Here is a 24,438-nt window from a genome sequence, read left to right on the forward strand (position 1 = left end):
AATTATAAAAATTCACTAATTACAATTTTAATTATGGCATTTTCGCAGTAGCAAGATAGGGGAACGGGGGAGAGTCGTCATTGAAACTCATTCTATATCTTACAAAATCAGAAACGAGCGTGGGCCGTGAAGTATCCATCGTTGAAATTCAGTATGCAAATGATCCGCCAAACGAAACAAAAAAGCGCCCACAAGGATGCATGGTCAACGCCGAGGGGAGCTTATTTGGGCCGGAAAGCAGTTTATCTGGCCTGTAGATCGTCACCCGCTTCAATCATTTCCATTGCTCCAAATCACGTGGCCCTGTGACGTGGATTGAGCGTTGTACTCCTTGCGTCGCTACGGTTGCCCTTCCGGCTCATTTGCGCATCAAAATTCAGTGATGGATATTTTAACGCACGTGCGTGTATCGAAATTTGTTAGTCGTGGAATGGCTTTCAACGAGGACAGCCTAGGATTCTGACATGTCGCTTTTTCCGAAATCTCCTAATGATAAAAAAAAAAATGTGATTAATGCATTTCAAGAAATGAGTCATCTTGCAGTAGCATGGTTCCTTCTAGGCAATATCCGCTGGCCGTATAAGTGAATTCCAAAAACCACTTTTCCTGCTAGCAATTGTTTGTTCATCTGTTAGTTTAATTTAGCTTCTATTTTATTAGTTTCTATAATAATTTATATACGAAGAATAAATGCTAAAAATAAACGCACTGTATAATATTTGTCGCAAATGGTCTACTGGAGGATTCATTTTTTCTCCATTGCGATGGTATTTGCGTGCGTGATACCCAATTAAATTATCTGACATTTTGGAGGCATTCTCGGTGGTACGATTTCCAGCAGGGAGGCAATGCATCTGCACAACGTTGCAGCTGGAACTGCACACTGTTCTACTGTTACTGTCACTTTTTCCCTACAAAAGATAAGGGCGTCCACCAAAAAATACTGAATACTGCGTGTACAACGGGCAATAGGTCAGATAGATCATACAATGTAATTGTCCTACTTTGGGAACACGCGGGGGAACAAAACCTCGCGCAAGAAGTTTGAGTATGTAAATATCGCTACTGACTTCCAATTACGATACCGTTACGACTTTCCAGGAATGCCGCAACACTATAAAAGGAACTTTATCAAGACAGCTTGTACGTTTATCAAGGCGCGAATATGTTCAAAAGAAGCCGGATTCCTATGCAAATACCTTTTCTTTTTTGTATGGTTCCAATAGTGCATTTTCGATAGAGGAGCAGCTGGGTGCTGGAGAAGCTCCTGTATCGATTTGTTAGCGCCTATAAATGCCCATTCTTGCGTTAGTGCCTATGTTAGTGTAGATGCCTAGAGCTCCGGTTAAATATCGAAAAATGTCTGTAATTGGCAGCCTGAAGCGTTGGCAAAGGACCGTTGTCCAGCCGAAATTAACATGGGTCACGTCCCACGCCCTTTTAGAAACCATCGATCGTTTGAAAGAAGCGTGTATCTCAAAAGTATTGGAAAGTAAGCTGAGAGTTGACACCCAATTTATCGATATCGAGCTCACTCATTTTCTCCCTCCATTCCAGTATTGTTTTGTTTTGTGGGTTGTTAATAAAAAATATAACCACGTGGCGTAACCGTTTTGTCGCAATCTAGAACACGCAACTCTTTTGCCTATTACATCTAGAAGAGGTCCTGGACCTTTCTTTTTTTTCGTTATCTCTTTTCTTTTTGCCGAAACTTTGACACACAATAAAATGCTGATGAGTGGCATGACGTACCAAAGAAGGTGCAATTCCGGCACAATCCCTACAGTTTGGCAACCTTAGCAACCCTCCTCGGGTGCAGTCACGGACGCAGGCAGACGAGTGATAGTGACGCCGCGTTCTGTGTGAGCAGACTTGATCCGCGTTATTTGCAACAATTGCGAGCCTTAAGGTAATGCCGAAAACTAAATTGAGAAGGCCGAAGCCTGACAAGTTTCTTTCAACTACGAAATTTCAGCGCTACAATAAAGTCGACATGTTGATTTTGCATTCTTTGTTCCTGGCGAATCTGCGTTGATTTTGTAACACCGTATTTTGGACCTTACAACGTTGTGTCCATCTCCCTTATCACCAGTATGCTGCCCGCGATAAGACCTTCTGAGAACTCTCGTGGAACCGGCGGCGGTGGCTAGAAGCCTTATGACTACAGAGGGATAAATGAAATACTCACAACTCCCGTTTACTCTATTGTTCCCGCGGGAAAAGCGCTTCATGGACTTTGTTTTCGATTTCAGTGCTACGGATGACGAAATGAACATCTTATAGTGCCTATAATGACGCTTTTAGTGTTTAAGTCGGTATCTTTAGGGCCTTTTATAGGCTTCTAAGACAGTTTTTTTTTTCGTGCCTAACATTGCGGCCCCACGGTTTTGACCTTGACATTCCGCGATTAAGACCAATTTTGGACATAAGACAAGCATTAACTAGGCACATCCTTGACTGGTACCCACCTTAAGGTGCTCCAAATCGGCTTGAGTTATTTGTTTGGTGAGATTGTACACTTGTACAGAGCTTAGTAGCATGCTCATTGAGAAAATTGTGACATTTCCTTCCATCGTGGACCTGTTGTCGAATGAACCTTCCGTGTCCATCAGAATGACAGCCACGAGTCCGTGTGCTTGCGTCTGCACCTTGAATACTTTTCCCCACAGCTGAATACCAGTGGTCTCTCTCTCGCTGCCGTACCTCCAAAAAAAGCCCGTCAAGGGTATATTCTCCTCGTCCATCCAACCTGACGGGTTTGACGAGATCCCTAGGTGCTCGAGGTACCTGTCACGTCAGAGAAAACTAATAAGTACGCAGTGGTGTGGTCATACAAGCAAAAATTTACACCTTGGCGGTGTAACCATTAGGCGGAGGAAAAGTAATCATTCTTAGCTAACGTGTTCGTTCCGTCTGCGAAAACAAAAAGGTACAAATTTAAGTGCAAGACACAAAATGCATGCATTCGCATATTTAGAATTTGTACTGTTCATATGTTTAACTATTATACATAACTATGCTGCCGCGCAGTATTACGGGTGACACGTACCGCAGCGTGATCACTTCCGGTTGTTACAAAGCTAAACTGTTTGTCTCTCCTCCCACAGGATGAATCACTCTTAAAAAATAATAGAAAAAACGCGTGGGAATAAAACCGGGTAAAGCCGGCGTTGAGCTTCTGTGAGTGAAGAAATTTTTGTATTATGTCTAATTACGAAGCAATTGTTTTATAGTAATATTTATTATTATATGATATTCTCGATATTATATGATATAGTCTCTTCTTCCGCGACCCACAACCAAATTAAGCTCACAATCTCAGAATAGATATTAATATAACTTCAGCAACTTCATACAACTTATTGTGGGAATCGTCCAAACGATAATCAACTCTTAATACATTTCTTAGTATACTATATTTTTACTTGGGACAGTTGTACTTCTTTTACCAGGTCTCTCCCGTTACCTTTGCGTGAGACTGAACAGTATAATTTGGTATCAGCACGACAAGGGCACACTCTGTGTGTCCTTCTGCGTGCCCGGGCTCGGGCGTTTGCCCTATGGAGTTCATCCATCAGCTGGCCTTCGTATACGCTATCTAGGCACTGGAATCTGCTCGATTTGACGTCACCCCTCACAAAGACGCAATCGCGACCTCATGCAACAGCACTGTAATCATCCCGGGGGCGACGGAGGCGACCTATCGTTTTGGCATGCTCGGCTGGGCGACGGCTTCGTGGCCTTGTGCTGGTTCTCATTTTTTTGTTCCCGCGTAATAACCCCAGAGTGAACGGCATACAAGGTTAGAAGAAAAGGTATACAAGAGGTATAACGAAGGCATATCGGTCATGACTAAACTACGAAATTTTCACCTCATCACCGACGTCTTTCCCCCATTTTACACTCTGTCTGATGTATAAATCGAGGTGGCTATACATTCACCCCAGTTGAGGGTATAATAAGGTGCTTCTCTCATACGTTTGTAATTTCGACATTTTGTATATCTGTAGATACAATTACATGGTACCACATTAATTTGCTGTGGAGACAGTACCATCTCAGCCAACCAGTAATTAAATTAGGAAACACAGTCAGTGATACAGTTGCATCGTAATTAATAGGGGGAGTGGTTTATTCTAACGTGCGATTTGTTCCTGAAATTACGAAATCTATGCGTCAACAGAAATGGTGCTCACTCATATTGTCGCTAATCGCGCGAATGCGCCCCACATTTTGCGAAGCCACCATGCATTATACCAGTATCTGTTTTCCACCAAATCGTCACAAATTGCCCCTTGCGTGGCGAGTAATCTGCACGAGCTCTCCTCTGCGTTTTACACGTGCACTCTGTGAATATGAGTTTGTGGGTACATTTCTGTGCGTGGGTGTGTGTCCAGGTATTTTGTTTCTCTCTCTCTTCCTCGCCGTAGTTGTTGTAATTTAATGCACTTGTCGCTGAGTATTATTTTATTTTAGTTTTGTTGCGATCTGAATTACGAAAGCGCCGCTCTTGTATAGCGCTCAAGTAAATCGGGTATTCCAATTTTCCAAGATAACACTCCAGGTTTGAAAATATACCTTCAAGGGGATATATATTTATACAATGAGATGCAGATAATACATCTTCAGTATCACGTTACTACATCTCGAAGGGGGCATAGTGTTTACACCTCAAAACGTACTCGTCCTGGGATAAGCCGTTTATACCCTAAAAAGAACAAATTGTCCTAACAGAGTAGCGGTGATCTTGAAAGTGACATCCGTCATCCATGCTAAGGTCGACCCGCTCCTTTTGTACGATTGATAATCCCTAGAACCATATCAACTTGAATGTACCTGATACAGAAGCCAAGAAGGAAGGACTTTCCGAGTCGGAACCCTCCTGCGACTGACAATACCACCACAGGGAGGTCTGCGACATCGCTGTTGGTGAGAAGACGTGCCAAGTTGTCATTCTGGATTTCAAAGTAAGTGGCATCCTTGTGGGGACGCACGACGACCGGACATGCACCAGAGCCCAATGTTTCCTGTAAAGGAGCATGTGCCATATTCATTTCCCCTGTTAGCACCGCGAAGCAACTGTGGCTATGAGCGGAATACAGATGTGGATAGACAGAGAGGGCAGCAGGAAGGAGTGTCGGAAAGGGAGGTCAGTATGCGTCCTGGGTGGATTTCAGAGGGAAGTGTGCTGACATTCGTCTGGAAAGTCTTCAGTATACGTAGCGAGAACCTCAGACAGCACATCGAGTGCTATAGGATTCGAACACACGACCTCCCGGTCTTTAGTACGGCCCGGTCTCTCGGTATTTACTACGGCTTTGGCTGCCGCCAACGAGACGGATGCCTTAAGCTGCCCGGCCATTCTCCTGGTTTGTATTCACTATCATGCACCCTAAAAACAGAACTTCACCGCATAGTAAGCTGTGCGCCAACCATTTTCACGAATGGTGGTGTTATAGCTTCTGATTCGAAAACAAAGAGGGGCGTACGCCTTTTTGTGGCAATTCGGATATATAAATTCTGTGTGCGGGGTCCTGTTGAGTGTGTTTCCCACGTGCGAAACACACTCGACAGGACCCCGCACACAGAATTTATGACCTCCCTTCGGCAACCTCAACGCACTGCGATTTCCCTTCCCCCACCACTGTCGAAGCACACGAAAGTGAGTGTTTTCTGTTTGACCAACTCATTATATCTTTTCACTTGAAAAAGAACGGTCCACCGTTCGAAACGTCGTGTCTGTGTAATTTCAAAATGAATTAAATGAAGTCATCTGAAAATATTCCTTTGGTGGTGCTCTGTGCGAACTTATTTCTTCTGTGTATATACATACAGATATACAAATATTTTGAATATTTGATTCTTTGTTTGTATACGACAATACCGACATGAATCCTACGCGTTATGACGGCAGTAGATGAAAAGTCACAGAGTTGCATAGAATTAGAACCAAATCAGAGCACACTGATGAGCCAAGTGCTGGCACACCCATCCCAACATCTGTATGACGGAACACTGGGCGGTGCTACGAGGAGCACGTGGGGCACACTGGAGCAGTGTACTCCAGCGTGATGAAGAGCACGCCTTCGACATAAAGTCACGTTTCTGATAGGAGAGAATGCCGCCAGGGAAGGAATACCAAGACGTTTTTCTGAGGCAGAGCAAGACAATACAAAGTCGATCTCGACGTTCCTGATATGGCACTGCTGAATGGGGGCTGTATTTTGAGGTCTTGCAGTCCCCACGGTGCGCTCCACGCCAGTAGTCGTTCCGAGCCCATCTACACGTTCAACGTTGGGTTTGTATCATTTAATTCGCCATATGCTATTGTCATCATGTTCTCATTTCATTCCCCGCATCACCACTAGCTATAGGGCAGAGTATCGCCCCCGGCGATGAGACTCCCCAGTCGTCATCCCGTAATAAAATTAAGTTAAACTGGTTGTTACACTCTGCCCGAGCCTGGGGCTCGCAGTTACAAGTGTTAGCTGTCTACATTTTGAAAACTTCTTGGACTATCTTTAAAAAATAATGTTTATTTTGTATGACCAGTACAAGACAAGACTTGTTCTAGCCAGTGGAGTTGAAAATGTGCAGTGCAGTTCGAATCGAACAAGATGGGATAGTAGATGGGTAGAAATCCAGCGAACCGGTAGAGATGTAGGAAGGGAGTTGCCTCAGGACAGAAGCCGCCGATATTTCGAACAGAGACTGTTCTTCTTCTGGGCACCGTTCTCATCATTGGCATGGTATTTAAAGGGCATGGTGTGACGTGTTTAAAGGTTCATGCGAATTCTGGTTCAACAGCCCGCAGGGAAGAAAGGGACTGTACGGGCTTATACGGCCGGAGCGAATGGCTGCTTTGTTAGAGTGTGGAGGGGATTATGTGAACGTGATCTAGGCTACAGACCGGTTACAGAAAGATGGAAGGTTCACGAACACGTTCACGTGGACGAAACGGGACAACAGGCAAGAATTGGCAAGCATAGCGAAAGATAAGGAGGTTAGTGGTTACGTGGGGAAAATTCCAGAACGAGCAAAGTTTTTTGTTTTGTTTTTGTGATACAAAGTTGTGGCATGCAATAAAGAAAGCAGAAAGCAGTGGCCATGCACAACATAACAGATGATAATGGAGGTAGAAGAAAAAGCATATTATATTTGTGAAGTGTTTCTAGGGTGCCTTGTGATTTGTTGATACCGGACGGGTGAAGAGCGTTGAACTTGCATATGGAGATAAGACTCCCTATCACGTCTGTCACGTGTGGATCTAAACTCGGTTTCTAGAATATATAGGTTAATGTTGTCAAAATTGTGACCAGGAACGTTAAAGTGTTCGGCGACTGCTTTGGGGAGTTTGTTGGACGTGTCGGTTCTGTGTCCGGTAAGGCGGTTGTTCATTTGTTGGCCGGTTTCACCAATGTATTGCATGGAGCAGTCGCCGCATTCAATGCAGTATATGACATTGGAGCTTGTGCATGTGAATGCGTGGTTAACGGGTGGGTGTAATTGCTCGCAGTGGTTTTGATGAAGTTAGTGTGTTGAGCGTGCTTGCATGTTTTGCAGCGCGGGAGGTTGCAGGGTCGTGTTCCCGTGTACGGGGTGCTCGTTTTGCTGATTTTGACATTGACCAAGGAGTCTGCTAGGTTTTTTGCGCGTCGGTATGTCACCTGTATGGGATGGGTGAATATATTGCTAAGTCGGTCACTGCTTTGGAGGAGGTGCTAGTGCTTCTGTAGAATGGCTTTGATGTTTGGAAGTGCGTTGGAATATCTTGTGATGAAGCTTATTTGGCACGCGTCAGGATTTTTTCGGTTTTCCAGAACCTCGTTTCGATCGAGTGTGAGTGCCTTGCGACAGAATTCGGTTAGGAGTGAGTCTGGATAGTCCCTTTGGGCAAGTGTACTGCAGAGTTCGTCAAGCTTCTCAGCGTAATCTGTGTCGTTTGAACAAATTCTGCGTAGTCTTACACTCTGCCCATTAGGAATTCCAACCTCACAGTGACGCGGGTGGTGACTCTTGAAGTGAGGGTATTGTTGTTTGTCAGTTGGCCAGTTGTTGTTGGTCAGGGTTGTGATGAGGCTGCCGTTGTCTAGTGATATTGTGGTGTCGAGGAAGTTAGTTAGGTCAGTTGACTGTTGTGATGTGAACTTTATGTTGCTATTCGCGGTGTTCAGTAGATCTACGAACTTTTGAAATTCATGTTTCCCGTGTTTCCATATTATAATTATATCATCCATGTATCGAAGGTACACAGTTGGTTTTAATGAGAGGGCGCTGAGAACTTTGTTTTCTAAGAACCCCATGAATATATTTGCGTATGTGGGTGCAACAGGTGTGCCCATACTTGTACTGTGTACTTGTAGGTAGTATTCGCCATTGAACTCGAAGTAGTTTAGTTTAAGGACCAAGTCCATTAGAACGAGTATGGTTTCCGTGTCTTTTCTGGTGTTTGTTGTAGAAAGGGTATTGCAGAGGGCTGTGATTCCGTCGTTGTGTGGAATGTTAGTGTACAGTGATGTCACATCCAGCGTGGCTAGTATTTTGCCCCTACCAAACGTACGAGTGTTGTTTATATCTCTGATTATTCTGAGGAGGTGGGGTGTGTCTTCTACATGCGATGGCAGTGTTGTCGGAATATGGTTTAAATAGTGGTCCAGGAATTTCGAGAGTCTTTCTGTTGGCGTGTTGTTATTAGATACAATTGGCCTGCCGGGGATGTCAGCCGTATAGAGCTCGTTGGCGTGTACCTTGTGGATTTGCGGCAGTAAACAGAAACGACCTGCGCCTGTGTTTGATGGGGTGAGATATCTGAGGTCATCACGTGTGATGAGCTTTCGTTCGTGGAGGTCCTGTATGGTATGGGTTATTAGCGCCGTGTACTCCTTTGTTGGATCATGGTCCAGTTTGAGGTAGTGTTGCGTATTGTTGAGTTGACTATGAGCTTCAGAAATATATTTATCTGTGGGCCAGATGACGGTACTCCCACCCTTATCTGCGGGCTTGATAATGATATCATCTCTGTCAGCTAGCGCTTTGATGATGTCACGCTGTGTTTTAGTGAGGTTGTGACCACGCGAGCTTTGAGAAACCTGTTATCGGCGGCTCCTATTCTCGGGCAGATTCCTTAACCTTTGCAGGTCCACTGGATTTTCTACCCTTCCACAGTTTAATGCACTACCGTAAAAAGAAGTAATAGTGTGGACAGGAACATATCTCTATGCCTTACTGCAAGCGTCAACATTCACTGAAAACAGCGTATTTGCAAAGGCATCAACCGTGGAAGAAGCGGTGCCGCCACGACGCAGCTCAGCTCATTGCAATGTAGCTCACCGAAATCTAATTCCAATTTTTATTAGGTACTTACCGTCCCCCTCGAGTCAAAACTTGAAAATGTGCTCATTTTCTTTCCTCTTATGCGTAACTACAGGAACTGCAAAAGAGAATGACAGGCTCTTAGGAAATGTCACACATACTTCCCAGACCCGGGCCATTCAGAAACATAAGGTCTCCTGATCTGAACAATACAAGTACGGCAGTCGTCGAAAAAGCCAGACAACGACCACGGTCCCATCCACTTCCCGACGACTTGCCTGGGGTCTTAAATTGCTACCGTGACACGCAGTTTCAGCGAGAAGGGACTCACGAGGGAGTTAAATGAGGCTCTGAGACTTTCGACAATGGAAATGGCGTACTGATGCTTGCCTGAAGGTGGGGTGTCATCTGAACTGCTTCATTGGTAAGGAGGTGACCTGGCCTTCCAGTATGAGACTGAGCCTATCTTTAAAGTGTCAACTGTAATTTGTGCTTTCAACATCCGAGTGCGCCAGTTTCATTGGATGCATTGGACAACATGACACGTTTGGTGAATAGCGAACGTTACCATGTGTGCTTGAGCACGTGCGGTGTTCATAACATTTACACCCTAGAACAACGTCTCTACTGCTCTGTTCATGCGCACTTTTATCGTTCTTTTATCTTTTTTGTTTTGTGGGCTCGCTTATATCATACACACACGTGGGTTACTTCCGCTAAATTCAGCTGCACAACAGACCGGAATACAATAAATGCCGATATCGTGTGTGACCCCGAAGTTTTTTTTTTTACATAGACACAGCGCGACTCGAGGAAAATATGATAGAACGTTTTACACGAGCCAGGCTGATATGTGTTTCAATGATCTCACGGACAGGTTACTCTGTGCCCAGCAACAATGGTACGTCAACCGAAAGTGCGAGAGGACGTGTCGCAATCTCTACACTCTAAATCCGGCACCCGATACGTACCGCATGAAAAAGGACCCGCACCTGGGCCAATCGGTACACATGAGGTACAGTCCTCAACCAACAGGTACAGTTTGCGACCACGGCGAAATTCAAGCAGTACAAGGGCTCCGAGACCCATCCGTGCCGGCTAGGTACCTCTTAAGCGCGGTCCAGCAGCTGTACCTCATGTGTACCGCGTGTTTCCGGCGCATGAGTACGAACGCCTTCTCACGATCTCCATGCGCAGCAAAAATATTTCGCGTGATTCCGAATACCAGCCAATAAATTCCCTGATGCAGCAGTGCCATATTGGGTCAGCGCTATCATTCTATCAAAGAAGTGCAATAACTAGAACCCGTGGCCGTGAGGGATCGCACGTTTGCGAAGGATGCTTTTCTTGCAACCGCTGGCAAATCAGTTTGTTTTGAAACGTCGGGGAGCGAGGACGAGTCGGTGCTTGGTCTTTGAAGAAACTCGTTCGACGCTTTCAAGATTGGAGTCCTTTAAGGTGCGTATTATATCTATGAAGTAATTATTCTTCCGCACGACTCATTTTCGTTCATCTTCGCTCTGATTCCCAATGGTCCTGATCACTGGCTGGCTGGACACAACGACTGATTGACGGAGACAACGAACTTTGCGCTTCATACACGAACGTTGATGCGTAAATTAGAGAAGTCTAGATTTCATTTTATACCTGGATTACACAAGCAAGTAGGCATGTTTTTCAGGTAATCCATTTCGGTTGTTGGATTTTTTTACATTGTATTTTACAATCATCTTCTGAGGTTGGGGCTACGTTCTGCGGAAGAAACGGAAGTTTGGGAAGAACAGCAATCCAAAGGTGTGGAAGAGATAAAGAAGCGTGACTACAGAGCAGCCGCAATAGTGAAGGAGAGATGCAGTGGTCAGCGTTCATCCATATACGTTGTGCCCCGTGTGTTCGGCGTTAGTGCATCATATATGAGCCATGAAAATGCACGCTCGGGATGGACAAGCATCACCCCTGAAATAGATGTAATTTTCGAATAAAGTTATTTGTTTGTGATATTTATCCTACAGCGGTGCTTCCTGGGGCTGTTAATATGTCGTAGAAGGGGGAAACCACCCCGACGGGTAGGCCTAAATCGCTGCGCGCTAACCGTTGCATGTACCGCATGTGAGGGCGCGTGTACCGCGTAAATTTAAGAGGTACATTTTTTTAAAAATGTACCTCTTGGCCAAGCGGTACTTAGCCGTTACATATACGTTACCTGGTTTAGAGTGTACCGTGCATTGGTCGGTACCGTGCATTGCTCATTGCGCCCGGAGGGGGGGCCTACCCGAAGATGGCTCATGCTGTAGCAGTCCAACATTAAGACGTCTACTCGACTGCCGCACGTATACTACATCACAAGAGAGAGGAATGCGATAAACTGCGTCTGAAGTCCAGTTAACAAAGTGGGGCCTGTGCCGAACGTTGCAGGTGTAGAGGACGAACAGATGCGCTCTGATGGTTACGCTTAGCGCAAAGTCTCTGCAGCCTGGGGGAGGCTGAGAACACGACACCGGCTCCAAACCTGGAACCTACTTTTTTTTAGGAAATTAGAAAATCTATGAATATAGGGGATGCAGACCGTTCTACGCGGACTCGGATCCTCAGTGCAGATGGGAGAAGTCTTCTTTAGGTCACCCAAAAGGGCTTTCGCGGCAACAAGAAAGGCTTGCAGAGGAGATAGTATTCCCCTACATGGGTCCTGGTGATGAAATGTCCCAGAAGGCAGATTGTTACCTTACGCTAGAACGCTGTAGGTAGAACTGACCAGGCAGCGCGCTAGCGCGTGGCAGCAAGGGTTCACTGTTACCGGGAGCCACATCAGAAGAAACGGGTATCCGGCTGTCCTCAGAAAGCTCTTAACCCGTATGGGCTAAACATATGTTTAGGTTTCCTCTATCAATTTGTATCTAGGCTTGTAGGCTAGGTTCGCTTAGGGACTGCACTCCCAGCTCAAGTCTAGACTTGGTCACATCGAGTTCACCTTTTGTAGGGTAATACGTTCACATCGACCATTTTCTCTTTTTGCGAAAATTCCCCAAACTCCGTCTGTAAAGCAAAGTCACCTTTCACCATTTGATTTTTATTACTTTCTTCTTCCTTCTTCTTTTTTCCTTTCTCTTTTTCCCTCCCGTCATTTACCGTTCACATCGGACCTTCCCTGTATATATCTCTACAGGCTGTACAAATGTTTTACACCTAAAGAAATGTAGACTACTACGTGAAAGCTTGCGATTATTAATGAAGACTTCTCTGTTGAACTTCCTGCTTATGATTACTATTCCGGGCTTGGTTCCTTTCTTTACTTTCGCCTGACTAGCTTGAACGAAAGCTGTCATTGTTGAAGTAGGGAAGCAGATTTGATGGTGGATTTCGCGGTCGCTACCTCCACAACCCCAGATGGCTGGCAGCACGCCCTTTTTCGCACGAGGGGCGTACTTCTAGCAGATGTGGTTCCGGGTGCTGGTAAAATGGGCATCTAGTTCACACGATAACTGCCTATGGTTCCTAGATATACAGCTCTCCATCCGGTAGCGTGTTGCAATAAGGTTGCATCGTCGTCGTCTACGGACCGCCACATCTGAAAAAAAAGTAGGCTCCAGGTCTGGAGCCAGTGTCGTGTCCTCCGTACACCTCATGCAGTAGAAACATTCCGCCAGGATAAAGCATAAGAGGGCATCTGTAGCGCAAGGCTGCGCTCCAGAGCGCTGCGCCGGGTCCTTGTGCTTGCTGTACTTTACACACGGTTCACTGCTGTGCCCTCTCTTGTGACAGACTATATGTGTGGCACCCCGTAGAACTCAAGTGGGCGCTTGCCGAGCTCCAAGCCAATAGTTAGGGTCCTTTGTTTTAAGATGAGGCGCACATCTCCGAGTTCAATCCACTGTAGTTTGCTGCCTTGCGAATATTTACATTAAAAAAGAAAGATTCCTATCCTCAAGATATTTTGACCCTTTAGTCACAGAGCGTTCGATTCTTCTCCGATTCGCTATGTTTGTATTATATCAAGTATTTCTCACAACCGCGCTGCAGTTCATTATTTCGTAGTTCATTATAGTTTATTTATTTCGTTCATACGTAACATGGACGCCGAGTGTCCGGCAAAAAGCAGCCTAGCTACTTGACTAAGGCCGGCCACCCGGTTGCAGTGCAGCAGTTGCAATAAGCTAAGAAAGAAAAACATATAAAGAAACAGAATGTTGTACACATCAGGTCATCCATAACACATTGGCGTCAACAACTTCAAAAACAAAAACTAAACGAAATAGGTCATCAAGAGCAACAAGTAACAACCAGTAACGATCGACTTGAGCGTACCATTGATTTACACATCGGGTTCAGGGGTATCCTTCCAGAGAAAATGGTTTATTAGTTGCTTATGAGTTATGTCTTGTGTAAACAGATCCATGCCAGCATCCAAGAAGTCGTTTAACAAACGCGGGAGCGTCACTGTGAGCGACTGTAGGCCATATGATGTGCGAGAAAAAGGTACCATCCATTTGTTTGGGTCACGGGAAGGATAGGCGTGCCTCCTTTCATTCAAATTTGCGAGACCCAGGAAGTATGTATTATTGTACTTCACAGCTTTTAAAAAAGATTTACTAAGTAAGAACAAATGTAACTCTTTGATTGGGATCATGGCATACCGCCTGAAAAGTTCCCTATATGAGCATCAAAGCTAACGTTTGCGATCATTCGAACTGCTTTTTTATGCAGCCTGGATAAGGAGTGGATGTTTGTTTCTGTGGTGTTACCCCAACCTAAATGGCAATAGGTGACATGAGACATGACAATGGAGTTATAAATGTAAATCTTGGCGGATGTTAGCGATATTTCGTTAAAATACCTATACCTCGTGACATTTTATTCTGGATGTGTGTAATATGTACGTTCCACGTTTATGTGTCACAAAATGTTACTCCTAGATTTTTTGTGGATCTTGACAAACCTATAATGTCATTATTTATTCGTAAGTCCAGCGCTACACTGGGAACCTTATTTTTGGGTCGAAACAAAACCGCCTTTGTCTTATTTGTGTTTATAATCATGCCGTTATTCTTGGACCACAGTGCAAGTGGAGAGAGAACATTATTTGCTAGAGTGTCGAGTTGGGCAATGTCTTGGTGTGTGAGCAAAAGACTGACATCGTCTGCGTATATTATGTATTGAATATGTGGACTTATGTCGACAATGTCGTTGATATATGTGCAGAAAAGCATAGGCCCCAAGATGCTTCCGTGTGGAACTCCCACTTTCAGTCCGCACATGTCTGATGGACAATTGTTAATAACAACAAATTGCTTACTGTTGGTTAAGTATGATTCTAATAGGAGGCTAGCTTGCCATCTAATGCCATAGGGTTCCAATTTGCTAAGAAGTATTGAGTGATTGACGAGGTCAAAGGCTTTAGAATAATCTACGAATATTACCAATGAGTATAACCTCATTTCGAAGTTGCGTATCATGCTTTCTTTTAGTGTCAATAATGTAGTTTCGGCTGATCTGTTTTCTCGGAATCCATGTTGCGATTCCACTATGCATGTGTAGACCCAACATTCTCGTGTCGCTTACCGACATCTCTACCGCGCGTCATTAAGTCCCTCCTACATCGCTTACGGCTGAATGTTGCCTTTTCGCCGTACTACCGTTACCAGGTAGGGTGTGCCAGTAGTCCCTTGTTCCCGGAGTGTGGTGTGCCAGCGACCGCGGACCATGTGATCATCGCATGTGCCACTTATAGGAGGGAGCGTCACTTGTTGGCAAACGACCTTGCGCGGATGGACAGCCGACCCCTCGACCTCAGACTCATTTTGGGACAATGGGACACACGAAAGCAGATGTCCGTCTTACGACCCTTCATCAAATTCCTGCAAACTACCGGCCTGATCGACTCTCTCTAAAACCCTGTCAGCGTCGTCAGCATCATCCTCATCACCGTCCTCTCATTTTCCCCCAGTAGCAATGGGGTAGCATTCCGCTCAATGAGCGGAAGTCATCCCCATATCATCGTCATCATGTATTTCTCTCTCTCTCCACTATGCACGAATGCTTATTTAAGAACGATGTGATTCTTTTGCGCACGATATGTTCAAGCGGCTTAGAAAAAACTGGTAGTATGGATACTGGCCTATAGTTGGATAATTGATTACTGTCACCCTTCTTGTAGATTACAGTGACCTTAGCGATTTTCATGCGCTCGGGAAATGTCCAAGTGGTTAAGGCCAAATGTGCTAGGAATGGAGCGATAATATTAATAACACATTTTATCGGTTTAACCTGTAAACCATCTCAATCGAGAGATTTGCTATTCCTCAAGTTTAAGACGATCGTGGCTATCTCCTTGTCGACTGCGGGTGTGAGGAATATCGATTCCGTGACATTGTCACGAGAGAGGTAATATGGAGGTGGTAGGTCAGTAGCATCGGACGATGCAATATTGCGGAAAAAGTTATTGAACTGATTTGGAAGGTCATCGTCTGAGATGCCACTGACACTAACATTGTCCGTCACAACAGTGGGATTTAAAATGCGCCGTAACTTTTTCCATACAGTGGCCGCGTCGCAACTCCCCGAGAAGAGGTCCCGATAGTAGCCTGCCTTTGCTTGTTTAGTGGCACGGTTGACACTATTGCGCAACCTTTTATAGATATCAAAGACTTCCGAGTGTTTTGTTTCGATAAATTTTTTGTAGAGTCTGTTTTTCTTTCGCAACATACGTAGTAGTGCAGGCGTAATCCAAGCTTTACGTGCACGTGACGGATGTTTGACACGGTGCATCAGGAAGCTACTAACATAGATAGGATGAAGAAGAGCCATAAAGTTGTTACACGCCTCGTTTGCAGGTGTTGAGGTGAATACGGCGTGCCAGTCAGTATTACTCAGTTGCGACCTGAACTCGTTTATTTCCTCATCACCCATCTTTTGGACTGTATGATATCGCAATTTCCTTTGTATGTGCGTACATTGTTTGACTAACATGAATGTCGGCATGTGATCACTTGCATCACTAGAGATAACACCGGCAGTGATTGCCTCAGAGGGTCGATTTGTTATCATCAAATCAAGGAGCGTTGACGAAGTATCGGTGACGCGTGTAGGATGTGTGATAACATTGTAACATCCATACGATTGCAGTAAGTTCGTGGAATCGCATGCTTGACTACGACATACATAGATATTGTACTTATTTTCGGTACACGTCCTTAAAATTTTTTCCATGGCAGTGAATAGCAACGTGATACCGGTAGTCGGAGGTCGGTAAACCACTACAAAAATATCATTTGGGCATTTGACTGCGAGCATTTCAATGTAATTACAAGAGCTGAGCTCACAAAGCGTTTCACACGTCAGCGTATCACTGACCAATAATGCCACACCACCACCTCTCCTGTTAGTACGATTTTTAAAAAAGTGTTTATAACCAACAGGAATAAACATATTAATGTCATCGTTATCTGTGTTACCACGTCTCAGTTAACATAACATAGTTCTAAGATAAGATAGTTCTAATCGGTATCCTTGTAGTCTTATGTTATCTAGCACTTCTAGTCTAATTCATGCTGCTCTATAATCATTCTTTCAAGTACATACTACATGGTACTGGTCCGCTGAATAATTTCTTATAACTGTCCACAGTGGCACGAGAACAAAAAAGACAACAGAACGTCGTATGTTTAAAAAGTGATTTTGTAGTTTTTGTTAGCGTCATGTAGCTAGCGCTTTTCCATCAAATGCGATATTGCTGGAATTTTGAGCCGGGACGTCACATTCAGAAAGTCGCTACCGAAAATTGGCTAAATTGTCGAACTTCCGTTTTCAACTGATAGCGCAAGAGGTACCTCGTACAGAAACACGAAGCCCATTTTGGTTGAACGGCACACACTAGACGATATCGGCCCGCGGTTATTTTATCCGCTAATCGCAAGAGAAAGAGCGGCATACAGAACCGACACTGCCTTACTTCGCCGTAGAGCACTATAGACTGTGAGGGAGATTCCTGCTTTGCATAAGGCAAACGTGGAACACGATTTCCGATTCGAATAACGCCTAGTACGTGATGAGATGAAGCTCAAGTCAATGACTAGCGATGCTGTGAGGCACGCTTTTAACTTCTGAAGCCACAGAGTTCTCTTTCTCAATCATCGAACAACACCATCCTTCCACGTGAGCTGTGTACTTCCACAACTTATGGGTGATGGTCAAGCGCGCTATTCCGATCACCAGTGATGGACTTGCCCTCCCCATCATTCTAATTCCCATTCCCACAACCAGTTGAAGACATGCCTCAGTAATGGTCCGGCTGATTTCACTCCCCCGTAATTGGGGTGCACAACTGTTCGAAACGTCTAGCACAGAGCGCACAGTGTTCAGGTCGGCTCAATATACAGGATGTTTCACCTAAGGCGATAAAAAAATTATAACTGGCTACGTACTCGCCGGAGGATTGTCGTACTTTCGGCAGTACACCTTCTGGAAACTTTTGCCATCATTGAGGAAGGCTTTGGACAATTTGAATTGCGGAAAATTATTTTTTTTTTACAGTTGAAGTTTGAAAATTGCCAAGCGACCCTCACATTTTTTACAGAAATATGATGTCCTCCACAGATAACGGCAGACCCAACAAAAAAGTCTGCGCAGTATCGCAACTGAAATAGTCTACAAAATTAGTAAAACTTACGCTTTAGCCCCGCCTGCTCGATTTTCGCAGAGAAGCGCGCCCGAAATCTGCGTCTAACGAGAAAGTGTCCCTGCCTTCATTTGTCTTGGCTTCTTTGTGATAAGTCGGTTGTCACCAGCATCAAGGTCAGCGCGGTGCAAGAAAGGTAAAACAAGAGGCGGGACCGCTTCTTCCTGTCCGCGCAAACACCGTGCGCTTTTCTTAGTGACAATCAAGCAGGTGGGGCTAATGCCGAATTTTTACTAATTTCTGTAGACTATTTCTGCTGCGATACTGCGGATAGTTTCGGATGGGTGTGTGGTTGTCCGTGGAGGACTTCATATTTCTCTAAAAAAAAAGTGAGGTTCGGTTCAATTGAAAAAATAAATTTCCCGCATTTAAAAATTGTCCGAAGCCTTCCCTAATGGTGGCAAAAGTTTTCAGAAGGCAATTGCCGAAAGTCCGACAATCCTCCGGTGACTACGTAGCCAGTTAGAAGTGACAAAAATTATTCTTAGGTGAAACACCCTGTACAGGGCGAAAGTGTCGCGGAATGCATTACTGGTTCTGGAAATGTCTAGGGCCAGGAATTTTAGGCAGTTCCCAAAAACATTCATAGAAACGCCTAAATGCAGCATTTTCGGGGTAGCCTGCCTTGTAATCGACTTTGGGTGGGTTGTGGCCTTTTCTAATATTTCTAGATGCCATAGAAGCCTTTTTCAGACCCACAAGAGTGAGTGCGCCTTTAAGGCTCAGGCTGAGTGCTGCATTTCTTTCTTTCTCTCTCTCTCTCTCTCTCGTTTCTGCGTATTTGTACCTCTTTGACGTTTTCCCTCTGGATCTTGGTTTTCTGGAAGGGGTCGAGGTGTGTGTGATCAAAAGATTTGACCTCTGTTGACCTTGGAAAATCATCGATTGCGGAGAGCTAAAAGTATTGTCCAATATAGCGAGGTTCGAGGCCGCCTCAGCATTCGTGTACCGGAAGTCGTGAAAGTTTGTAGTGTACCGTAGCCTTTAAACGAGCAAATTTTCGTGGACGGAGCATTCCGAGAGGCCAACAAAGTCAAAGAGCGTACCGGATTAACGTGCCTACTTTTACGTTTGGTTCGCTATTTTGCTGTTTTTGAGGCCCGGGCGCAGTATCCGGGCCCTAGAAATGACGCAACAGGAATAAAAGGCACCACACAATATCTCTCCACGACGTGAAACATCTACGAATCGGTGAAGCCACAAAAATCGTATCCAGTCCTTCGGTTTTTCCTGAAACATTTCCTACATTTTCTCGGCCCTGTTTCGAGAAACAGCAACGTACCGCCGACCAAAGGGGACAGTTTTTGTCATCAAAAATAACTCCTCTCCTTTGTAATTGATAAGCTTCTTCCCAGAAACGCGTGGACGAAAGCCACTCTCCCGAAGGTCGTAAGAGCGGACATACGGTGACCCATAGGTAACGAATAATATATTGTCAATTATTGTAAGTGGGCACGGACATTTTCCTATGTTTGGAAAATTCTGACTACATTTAGCGCGGACACCCAGTATCTTGCAAGATTATAAAAAAAAAAAAATATTTGACTTACAACGTGCTGCAAATCGATGACTTCGGAAACTCGATTCCTGTTTGGGGCACGCAACTCAACGACGTTGTGACCCAGAAGTGACTCTTGGATAGTGCCACTTTCACTGAAATCACTCTCCAGGGATCACACAACGTTATCTTTGCACGAGGATTTACTGAGAACCTCATTGGCTGCGCTATTCTCAGAAAGCTGACTGTGTTATCTACGAGGAACTGACGGCTTACTCGTAGACGGGTGAAACATTACGTCCATTGTTTTCGCCTGCACCTCCTGAACCAGTCCAAGCAGTGCAACTCACTCGCATTCTTGTCGCCATACACCTCGCATGTATTTAGGAACTGGTGCAGAACCGGTGCAGTACCGGTGCAACACTTTTCTTTCGAAAAGAATGGACTTATAGTGAGAGGTACTTCGTAGCATTATTTTGCCACCTGTATTGAACGGCATCACATCCCGCTTATACATACCTGTGTGTGTGTGTGTGTTTCGCAAATCTAAACTGAAAAGTTAGAAAATGCACAGAATAACAGAAATCATATTCCTAACTATTCCGCCGCGCTTAGCTTATCAAAGTTACGTTCGACAAATGTCGAAACGTATTCTCTCTCTTTTCATGTGTTTATTTTCTTTTCCTGTTTTTGTTGTTGTTGTCCCCGTCTCTCTGTTTTCACGTGACCACTTCGTATGTTATATAGAGATGACAGCCCTTTATATTTTCTTACCTGATGAAATGCACACTATTGCAAGAACGCTTGTACATCAATGAACAGGAATTTTAGTGTATCATTTTTATCACTTCAAAAAGTTAGTGAAATTGAAGAAGATCGGTCTGCCTAATTGACAAGTGACTAAACGGAATAACATGAAGAAATTTGGCTTCATCGTCATTTCATTATTTCTCTCTGTGTTCCACGTCTTTGATATTATCAAAAGTAGCGGTAGCGGTTGCAGAGAAACAGTCCGACGCTTCCGTATGTGTAGCGGGATTAATTTTTCCGTTCGCAATTAAAAATGTAGCGCGTTCACTACTCCGCTACTGTAAAAGGTAGCGAAATAAAAGCACAGTGAAGGAAAGCAGCGGCGCTACCAGTAGCGCCGCTATATATATATATCACTGTTAAGTTCTAAGTAAGAAAGTAAAAAGCGGCTAAAAGTAGTTCTAGAAAGATTACCTTCGTCCCCTACAACTATCGTTCCAGTACGCATTAGCTGCAGCGTATGGGACTTGGTGTATTCAGTCGTATAGTCACCTGCAGAAAATAGGGCGTTTCAAAGGGCTCGAATTCTATCACCGGGCTGTGCTGCCTGAAGCTCTCCCTGGGCTGCTTTGTAGACGAATGTCGGCACGGTTCCCTCTGAATCCGGCTCACAGCGCATATACTAAACCTCCTGTTCTTCACTCCTTCGTGCTGTCCTATCTCCATCTAGCCACATTTGTATACCGCGCATAGCTACAATTGCTACGCGACGATAACACGAATTAAAAAAAAAGAACTGAAAAAAAAGAACAGCTAGACCTAATAAATTTACTGCTGTAGTCTCAGGTGACCGTTTTCCTTATCTCTTTTTCTCTTTCAAGGGTGTTCTTCAAACCCAGTGACGCGTCGAACCACCGAGGCCTGCTCTTATCACGAGGATCGTGTGCGTCGATTGCAGCTAGTAAGGTTCATTGCATTCATGCTGCGAGATTGAGCAATGCCCCATCATGTCGCGATTTGAGAGCAACTCACCTGGAACGACGACAAGTGACAATAGTGAGCGTTAGTACGCCTGTCGGCAATGCGGCTTCTCGAGTGTCGTGTCTGCCACACCCGATCAATAGATAAGATTCTGAGACATGCAAACTGGCATTGGGTCCGGCAGGTGCAGCTCACATCAGAGTTAACTTGAACGTCATTCATGCCTGCGGACCCTGAATGAGCTTACTTGAAATTGACGGCGTATGGTGTTTTGGTCATGTGAAAACAGATAGAGGGAGTGATCTTCGTTATGAAGGCGCTGTTTTCCGCTAGGTGCTCCTCTACTAGCATGTATGGTGGGCTAGAAAGACTGGTGTGCTTACCGCCATATTCAATACATGGAATGCGCGATGCCCCTGTTTTGAAGCCAAACTCGTGAGCTCCGGCGCTGTGCGCTCGCTGCGAACCAAGCGGGTTCTCGTTGAACTAGTCCAACACGTGCCGTGTGTGACGGTGTATGTGTGCTCGACTATTTTTATAGTTAATATATTTGGACCAGCACTACGTTGGTTTGCCGCACTGACTGTTTACTAGCATCCGCAGTTCTTTGTAACTAAACCACGTGACATTTGCTACCGTCACGTCTGCCTAGCCGACGATCCTGCAAGCGAAAGATATCGGAATGTTGCGAAGCACGTGACCGGATGTCTTATCTTCGTTGGATGATGACAGACGGGTCGAAAAACAAAATAAAGAGCGGCTACTGCGTCCGAGAGCTCGCCTCCTTGATGGTTTCTTTCTCTTCGCTCTTTCTTTTCAGCCTAGATTATCGAGTTGCTGTGTACAGGAAGCTGGGAACACTTTGTCACGGAACATAGGCCGATGGTAGATTGTTCAACTAAATTGTCATTTAGCTAAACTATGGCGCTTTCTATACAGTGTACCTCGCCGCACATCTTAGTTGTTATGTAATTCTTTTGCTCCCCATGTAACTATAAAGGAACATGGTATCGGCCATAAAAAACGAAATTGTAGCACCGCAGTAGTATTCTCTCTGCACGGTTTTACTGTTGACCAGTAGAACGACCGAGTTATATATATATATATAGCGCGAAAGATATATTCCTTATTTCCTTGCTCCTTATTTTGTTGCAGATATATATATATATATATATATATATATATATCTGCGTGTTTTGTTGCATATATATATATATATATATATATATATATAAGTTGAAATAAACGAATGCGGTTGACCACGAAAAATAAAGGTATTCAATAAAGATCAGAAGTGGAGACGGTGCTTCTACAGGACAAGGAATAAAAGGGGAACTTTATTAAAAACTAAGAGGGAGTATTCGACGTTTCGACAGCAGCGCTGTCTTCAACAGGAATGGGATCTTATGGTGACGCAAGACAATTGCAAAGAATGAGAGGGGAATATGTACAAGGGGAGAGGGCAGCACACGTGCTTTGTCAAACAAAGGTAAAAGGGTACAATGAATCACAGGCAGTCATATTCTTCGCCGGAGGGCAATGATTTCATGGGGTGACCAACCGGGGAGTCTGAAAGAGATACAAAAGAGTGTATGTATTTTGAGAGAATCAGGAATTTAGGTTGCGAACTGTTGAGAGGACGCCGGGGTCCTCATTAATCTGGCTTTTAAATTTGTAGATCAGGAACGATTCTCTTTGTTCTCTAAGGCGTTGGGATGGAAAACCCGATTGCAGAACGAAAATGGCTATGTCGTTAATTGAGTGGCCGGGTTTACTAAAATGTCGAGACACTGGCAGATTAGGTTTCTTTGATACGTCGGACCTGTGGTTGTTGAATCGGATTCTGAAGGATGTAGCTGTTTGACCGATATATTGGGCCTTGCACTCATTGCATTGAAGGAGATAAAGGACGTTAGAAGAGTTACAGTTAAATGGACCATTAATTTTTGTGCGATAGCTGGAATTTGTGCTTTCTACTCTGGTAGTAGTTTGCATTAATTTACAGATCTGGCACCTGCGTCCGTTGCATGGTTGACAACCGTTATGTTCCGACGGCTTGTTTAACTTGGCGTTCACAAGTCTGTCTTGGATGTTCCTTGCTCGACGATAAGTAACGCGGGGTGGTTCCGGGAACACCTGACTCATACGGTCAGATTGGGTGAGGATTGCATAGTGCCGTTTAAGTATGCGGTTTACGTCCGGGGCATAACCGTTGAAGCTAATAGTGAGGTTTACCGAAGAATTCTTATCGGCTCGGGGCTGTGTTTGGAATAGGTTCTCTCGATCGGTTGATCTAGCTCTGGCTATGGCATCTTTTACGACCTGATTAGGATATTTTCTATCTGCGAAAGTTTCTTCAAGGCTCTCAAGATGATTGTCTAGTTCATCATCGTTAGAACATATTCTCCGGTAACGCAGCGCCTGACTATAAGGGATAGCTAGCTTAGTGTGTCTGGGATGACAACTCTGGAACGATAGATACTGTTGGGAGTCGGTAGGCTTTCGATACAGACTGGTGGTTATGATTCCATTATGTAGTTTAACTTCCACATCCAGAAAATTAACAGCTGAGGAGGAGTAATTGAATGTAAATTTAATACTGGGATGTACTTGGTTAAAGTCGTTAACAAACAACTGAAGGTCGCATTCGGAGTGGGGCCAAATAATGAATATATCATCTAGGAATCGCTTATATAGGAGTGGCTTCAGTGCACAATTGCTGAGGAACGGTTCTTCCAAGGATGCCATGAAGATATTTGCATAGTTAGGAGCCATTTTTGTTCCCATTGCTGTACCATTGACCTGTATGTAGTGTTTGTCGTCGAATTCAAAGTTATTGCATGTTAGGATCAGATTCAGGAGTTCAGTGAGGACGGACGTATCATAACCCTGATCGGGTTGATTCTTAAATGCACATTCTGCTGCTGCTATTCCATCTGAGTGAGGAATGTTAGTATACAGGGAAGTGACATCTAGGGTTGCTAACAGACAGTTAGGGGGAACGTTTATTTTACGTAAATGACGTAAATGACGTAAAAATGACGGCCTGCACCCTAACTTCGAGGGAGTCCGGCAGATAGCACACCGAGTGCGAACCCTACTGCCCCGGCTTCTACGTCGGCTGCCTGTCCACAAGGAAGGAGTCACCAGGACGCCTGATCCAGTCTGGCCCACAATCCAGGAAGCAGCAGCGAGCAGTCGGAGCCACGTCCACGTTCAGAAGACG

The 24,438-nt window shown here is 44.6% G+C and overlaps 1 protein-coding gene across 1 annotated transcript in view; it reads right to left on the minus strand.

Annotated features, from left to right (window-relative positions):
* The window catches only part of LOC135376456 (atlastin-2-like), a 40,491-nt gene extending 20,816 nt beyond the window's left edge, over nucleotides 1-19,675 (minus strand). The window contains exons 1-4 of the mRNA XM_064608976.1: nucleotides 19,534-19,675; nucleotides 9,365-9,430; nucleotides 4,837-5,027; nucleotides 2,469-2,787 (exon numbers count right to left, since the gene is read on the minus strand). Coding sequence (XP_064465046.1) covers nucleotides 2,469-2,787; nucleotides 4,837-5,027; nucleotides 9,365-9,400 — 546 coding nt within the window. The 5' untranslated portion in view covers nucleotides 9,401-9,430; nucleotides 19,534-19,675. The remainder of the gene's footprint in view (nucleotides 1-2,468; nucleotides 2,788-4,836; nucleotides 5,028-9,364; nucleotides 9,431-19,533) is intronic.
* Nucleotides 19,676-24,438: the final 4,763 nt, after the last annotated feature.

The sequence above is a fragment of the Ornithodoros turicata genome, chromosome 1, assembly GCF_037126465.1.
Source record: "Ornithodoros turicata isolate Travis chromosome 1, ASM3712646v1, whole genome shotgun sequence".
Lineage (NCBI taxonomy): Eukaryota > Metazoa > Arthropoda > Arachnida > Ixodida > Argasidae > Ornithodoros > Ornithodoros turicata.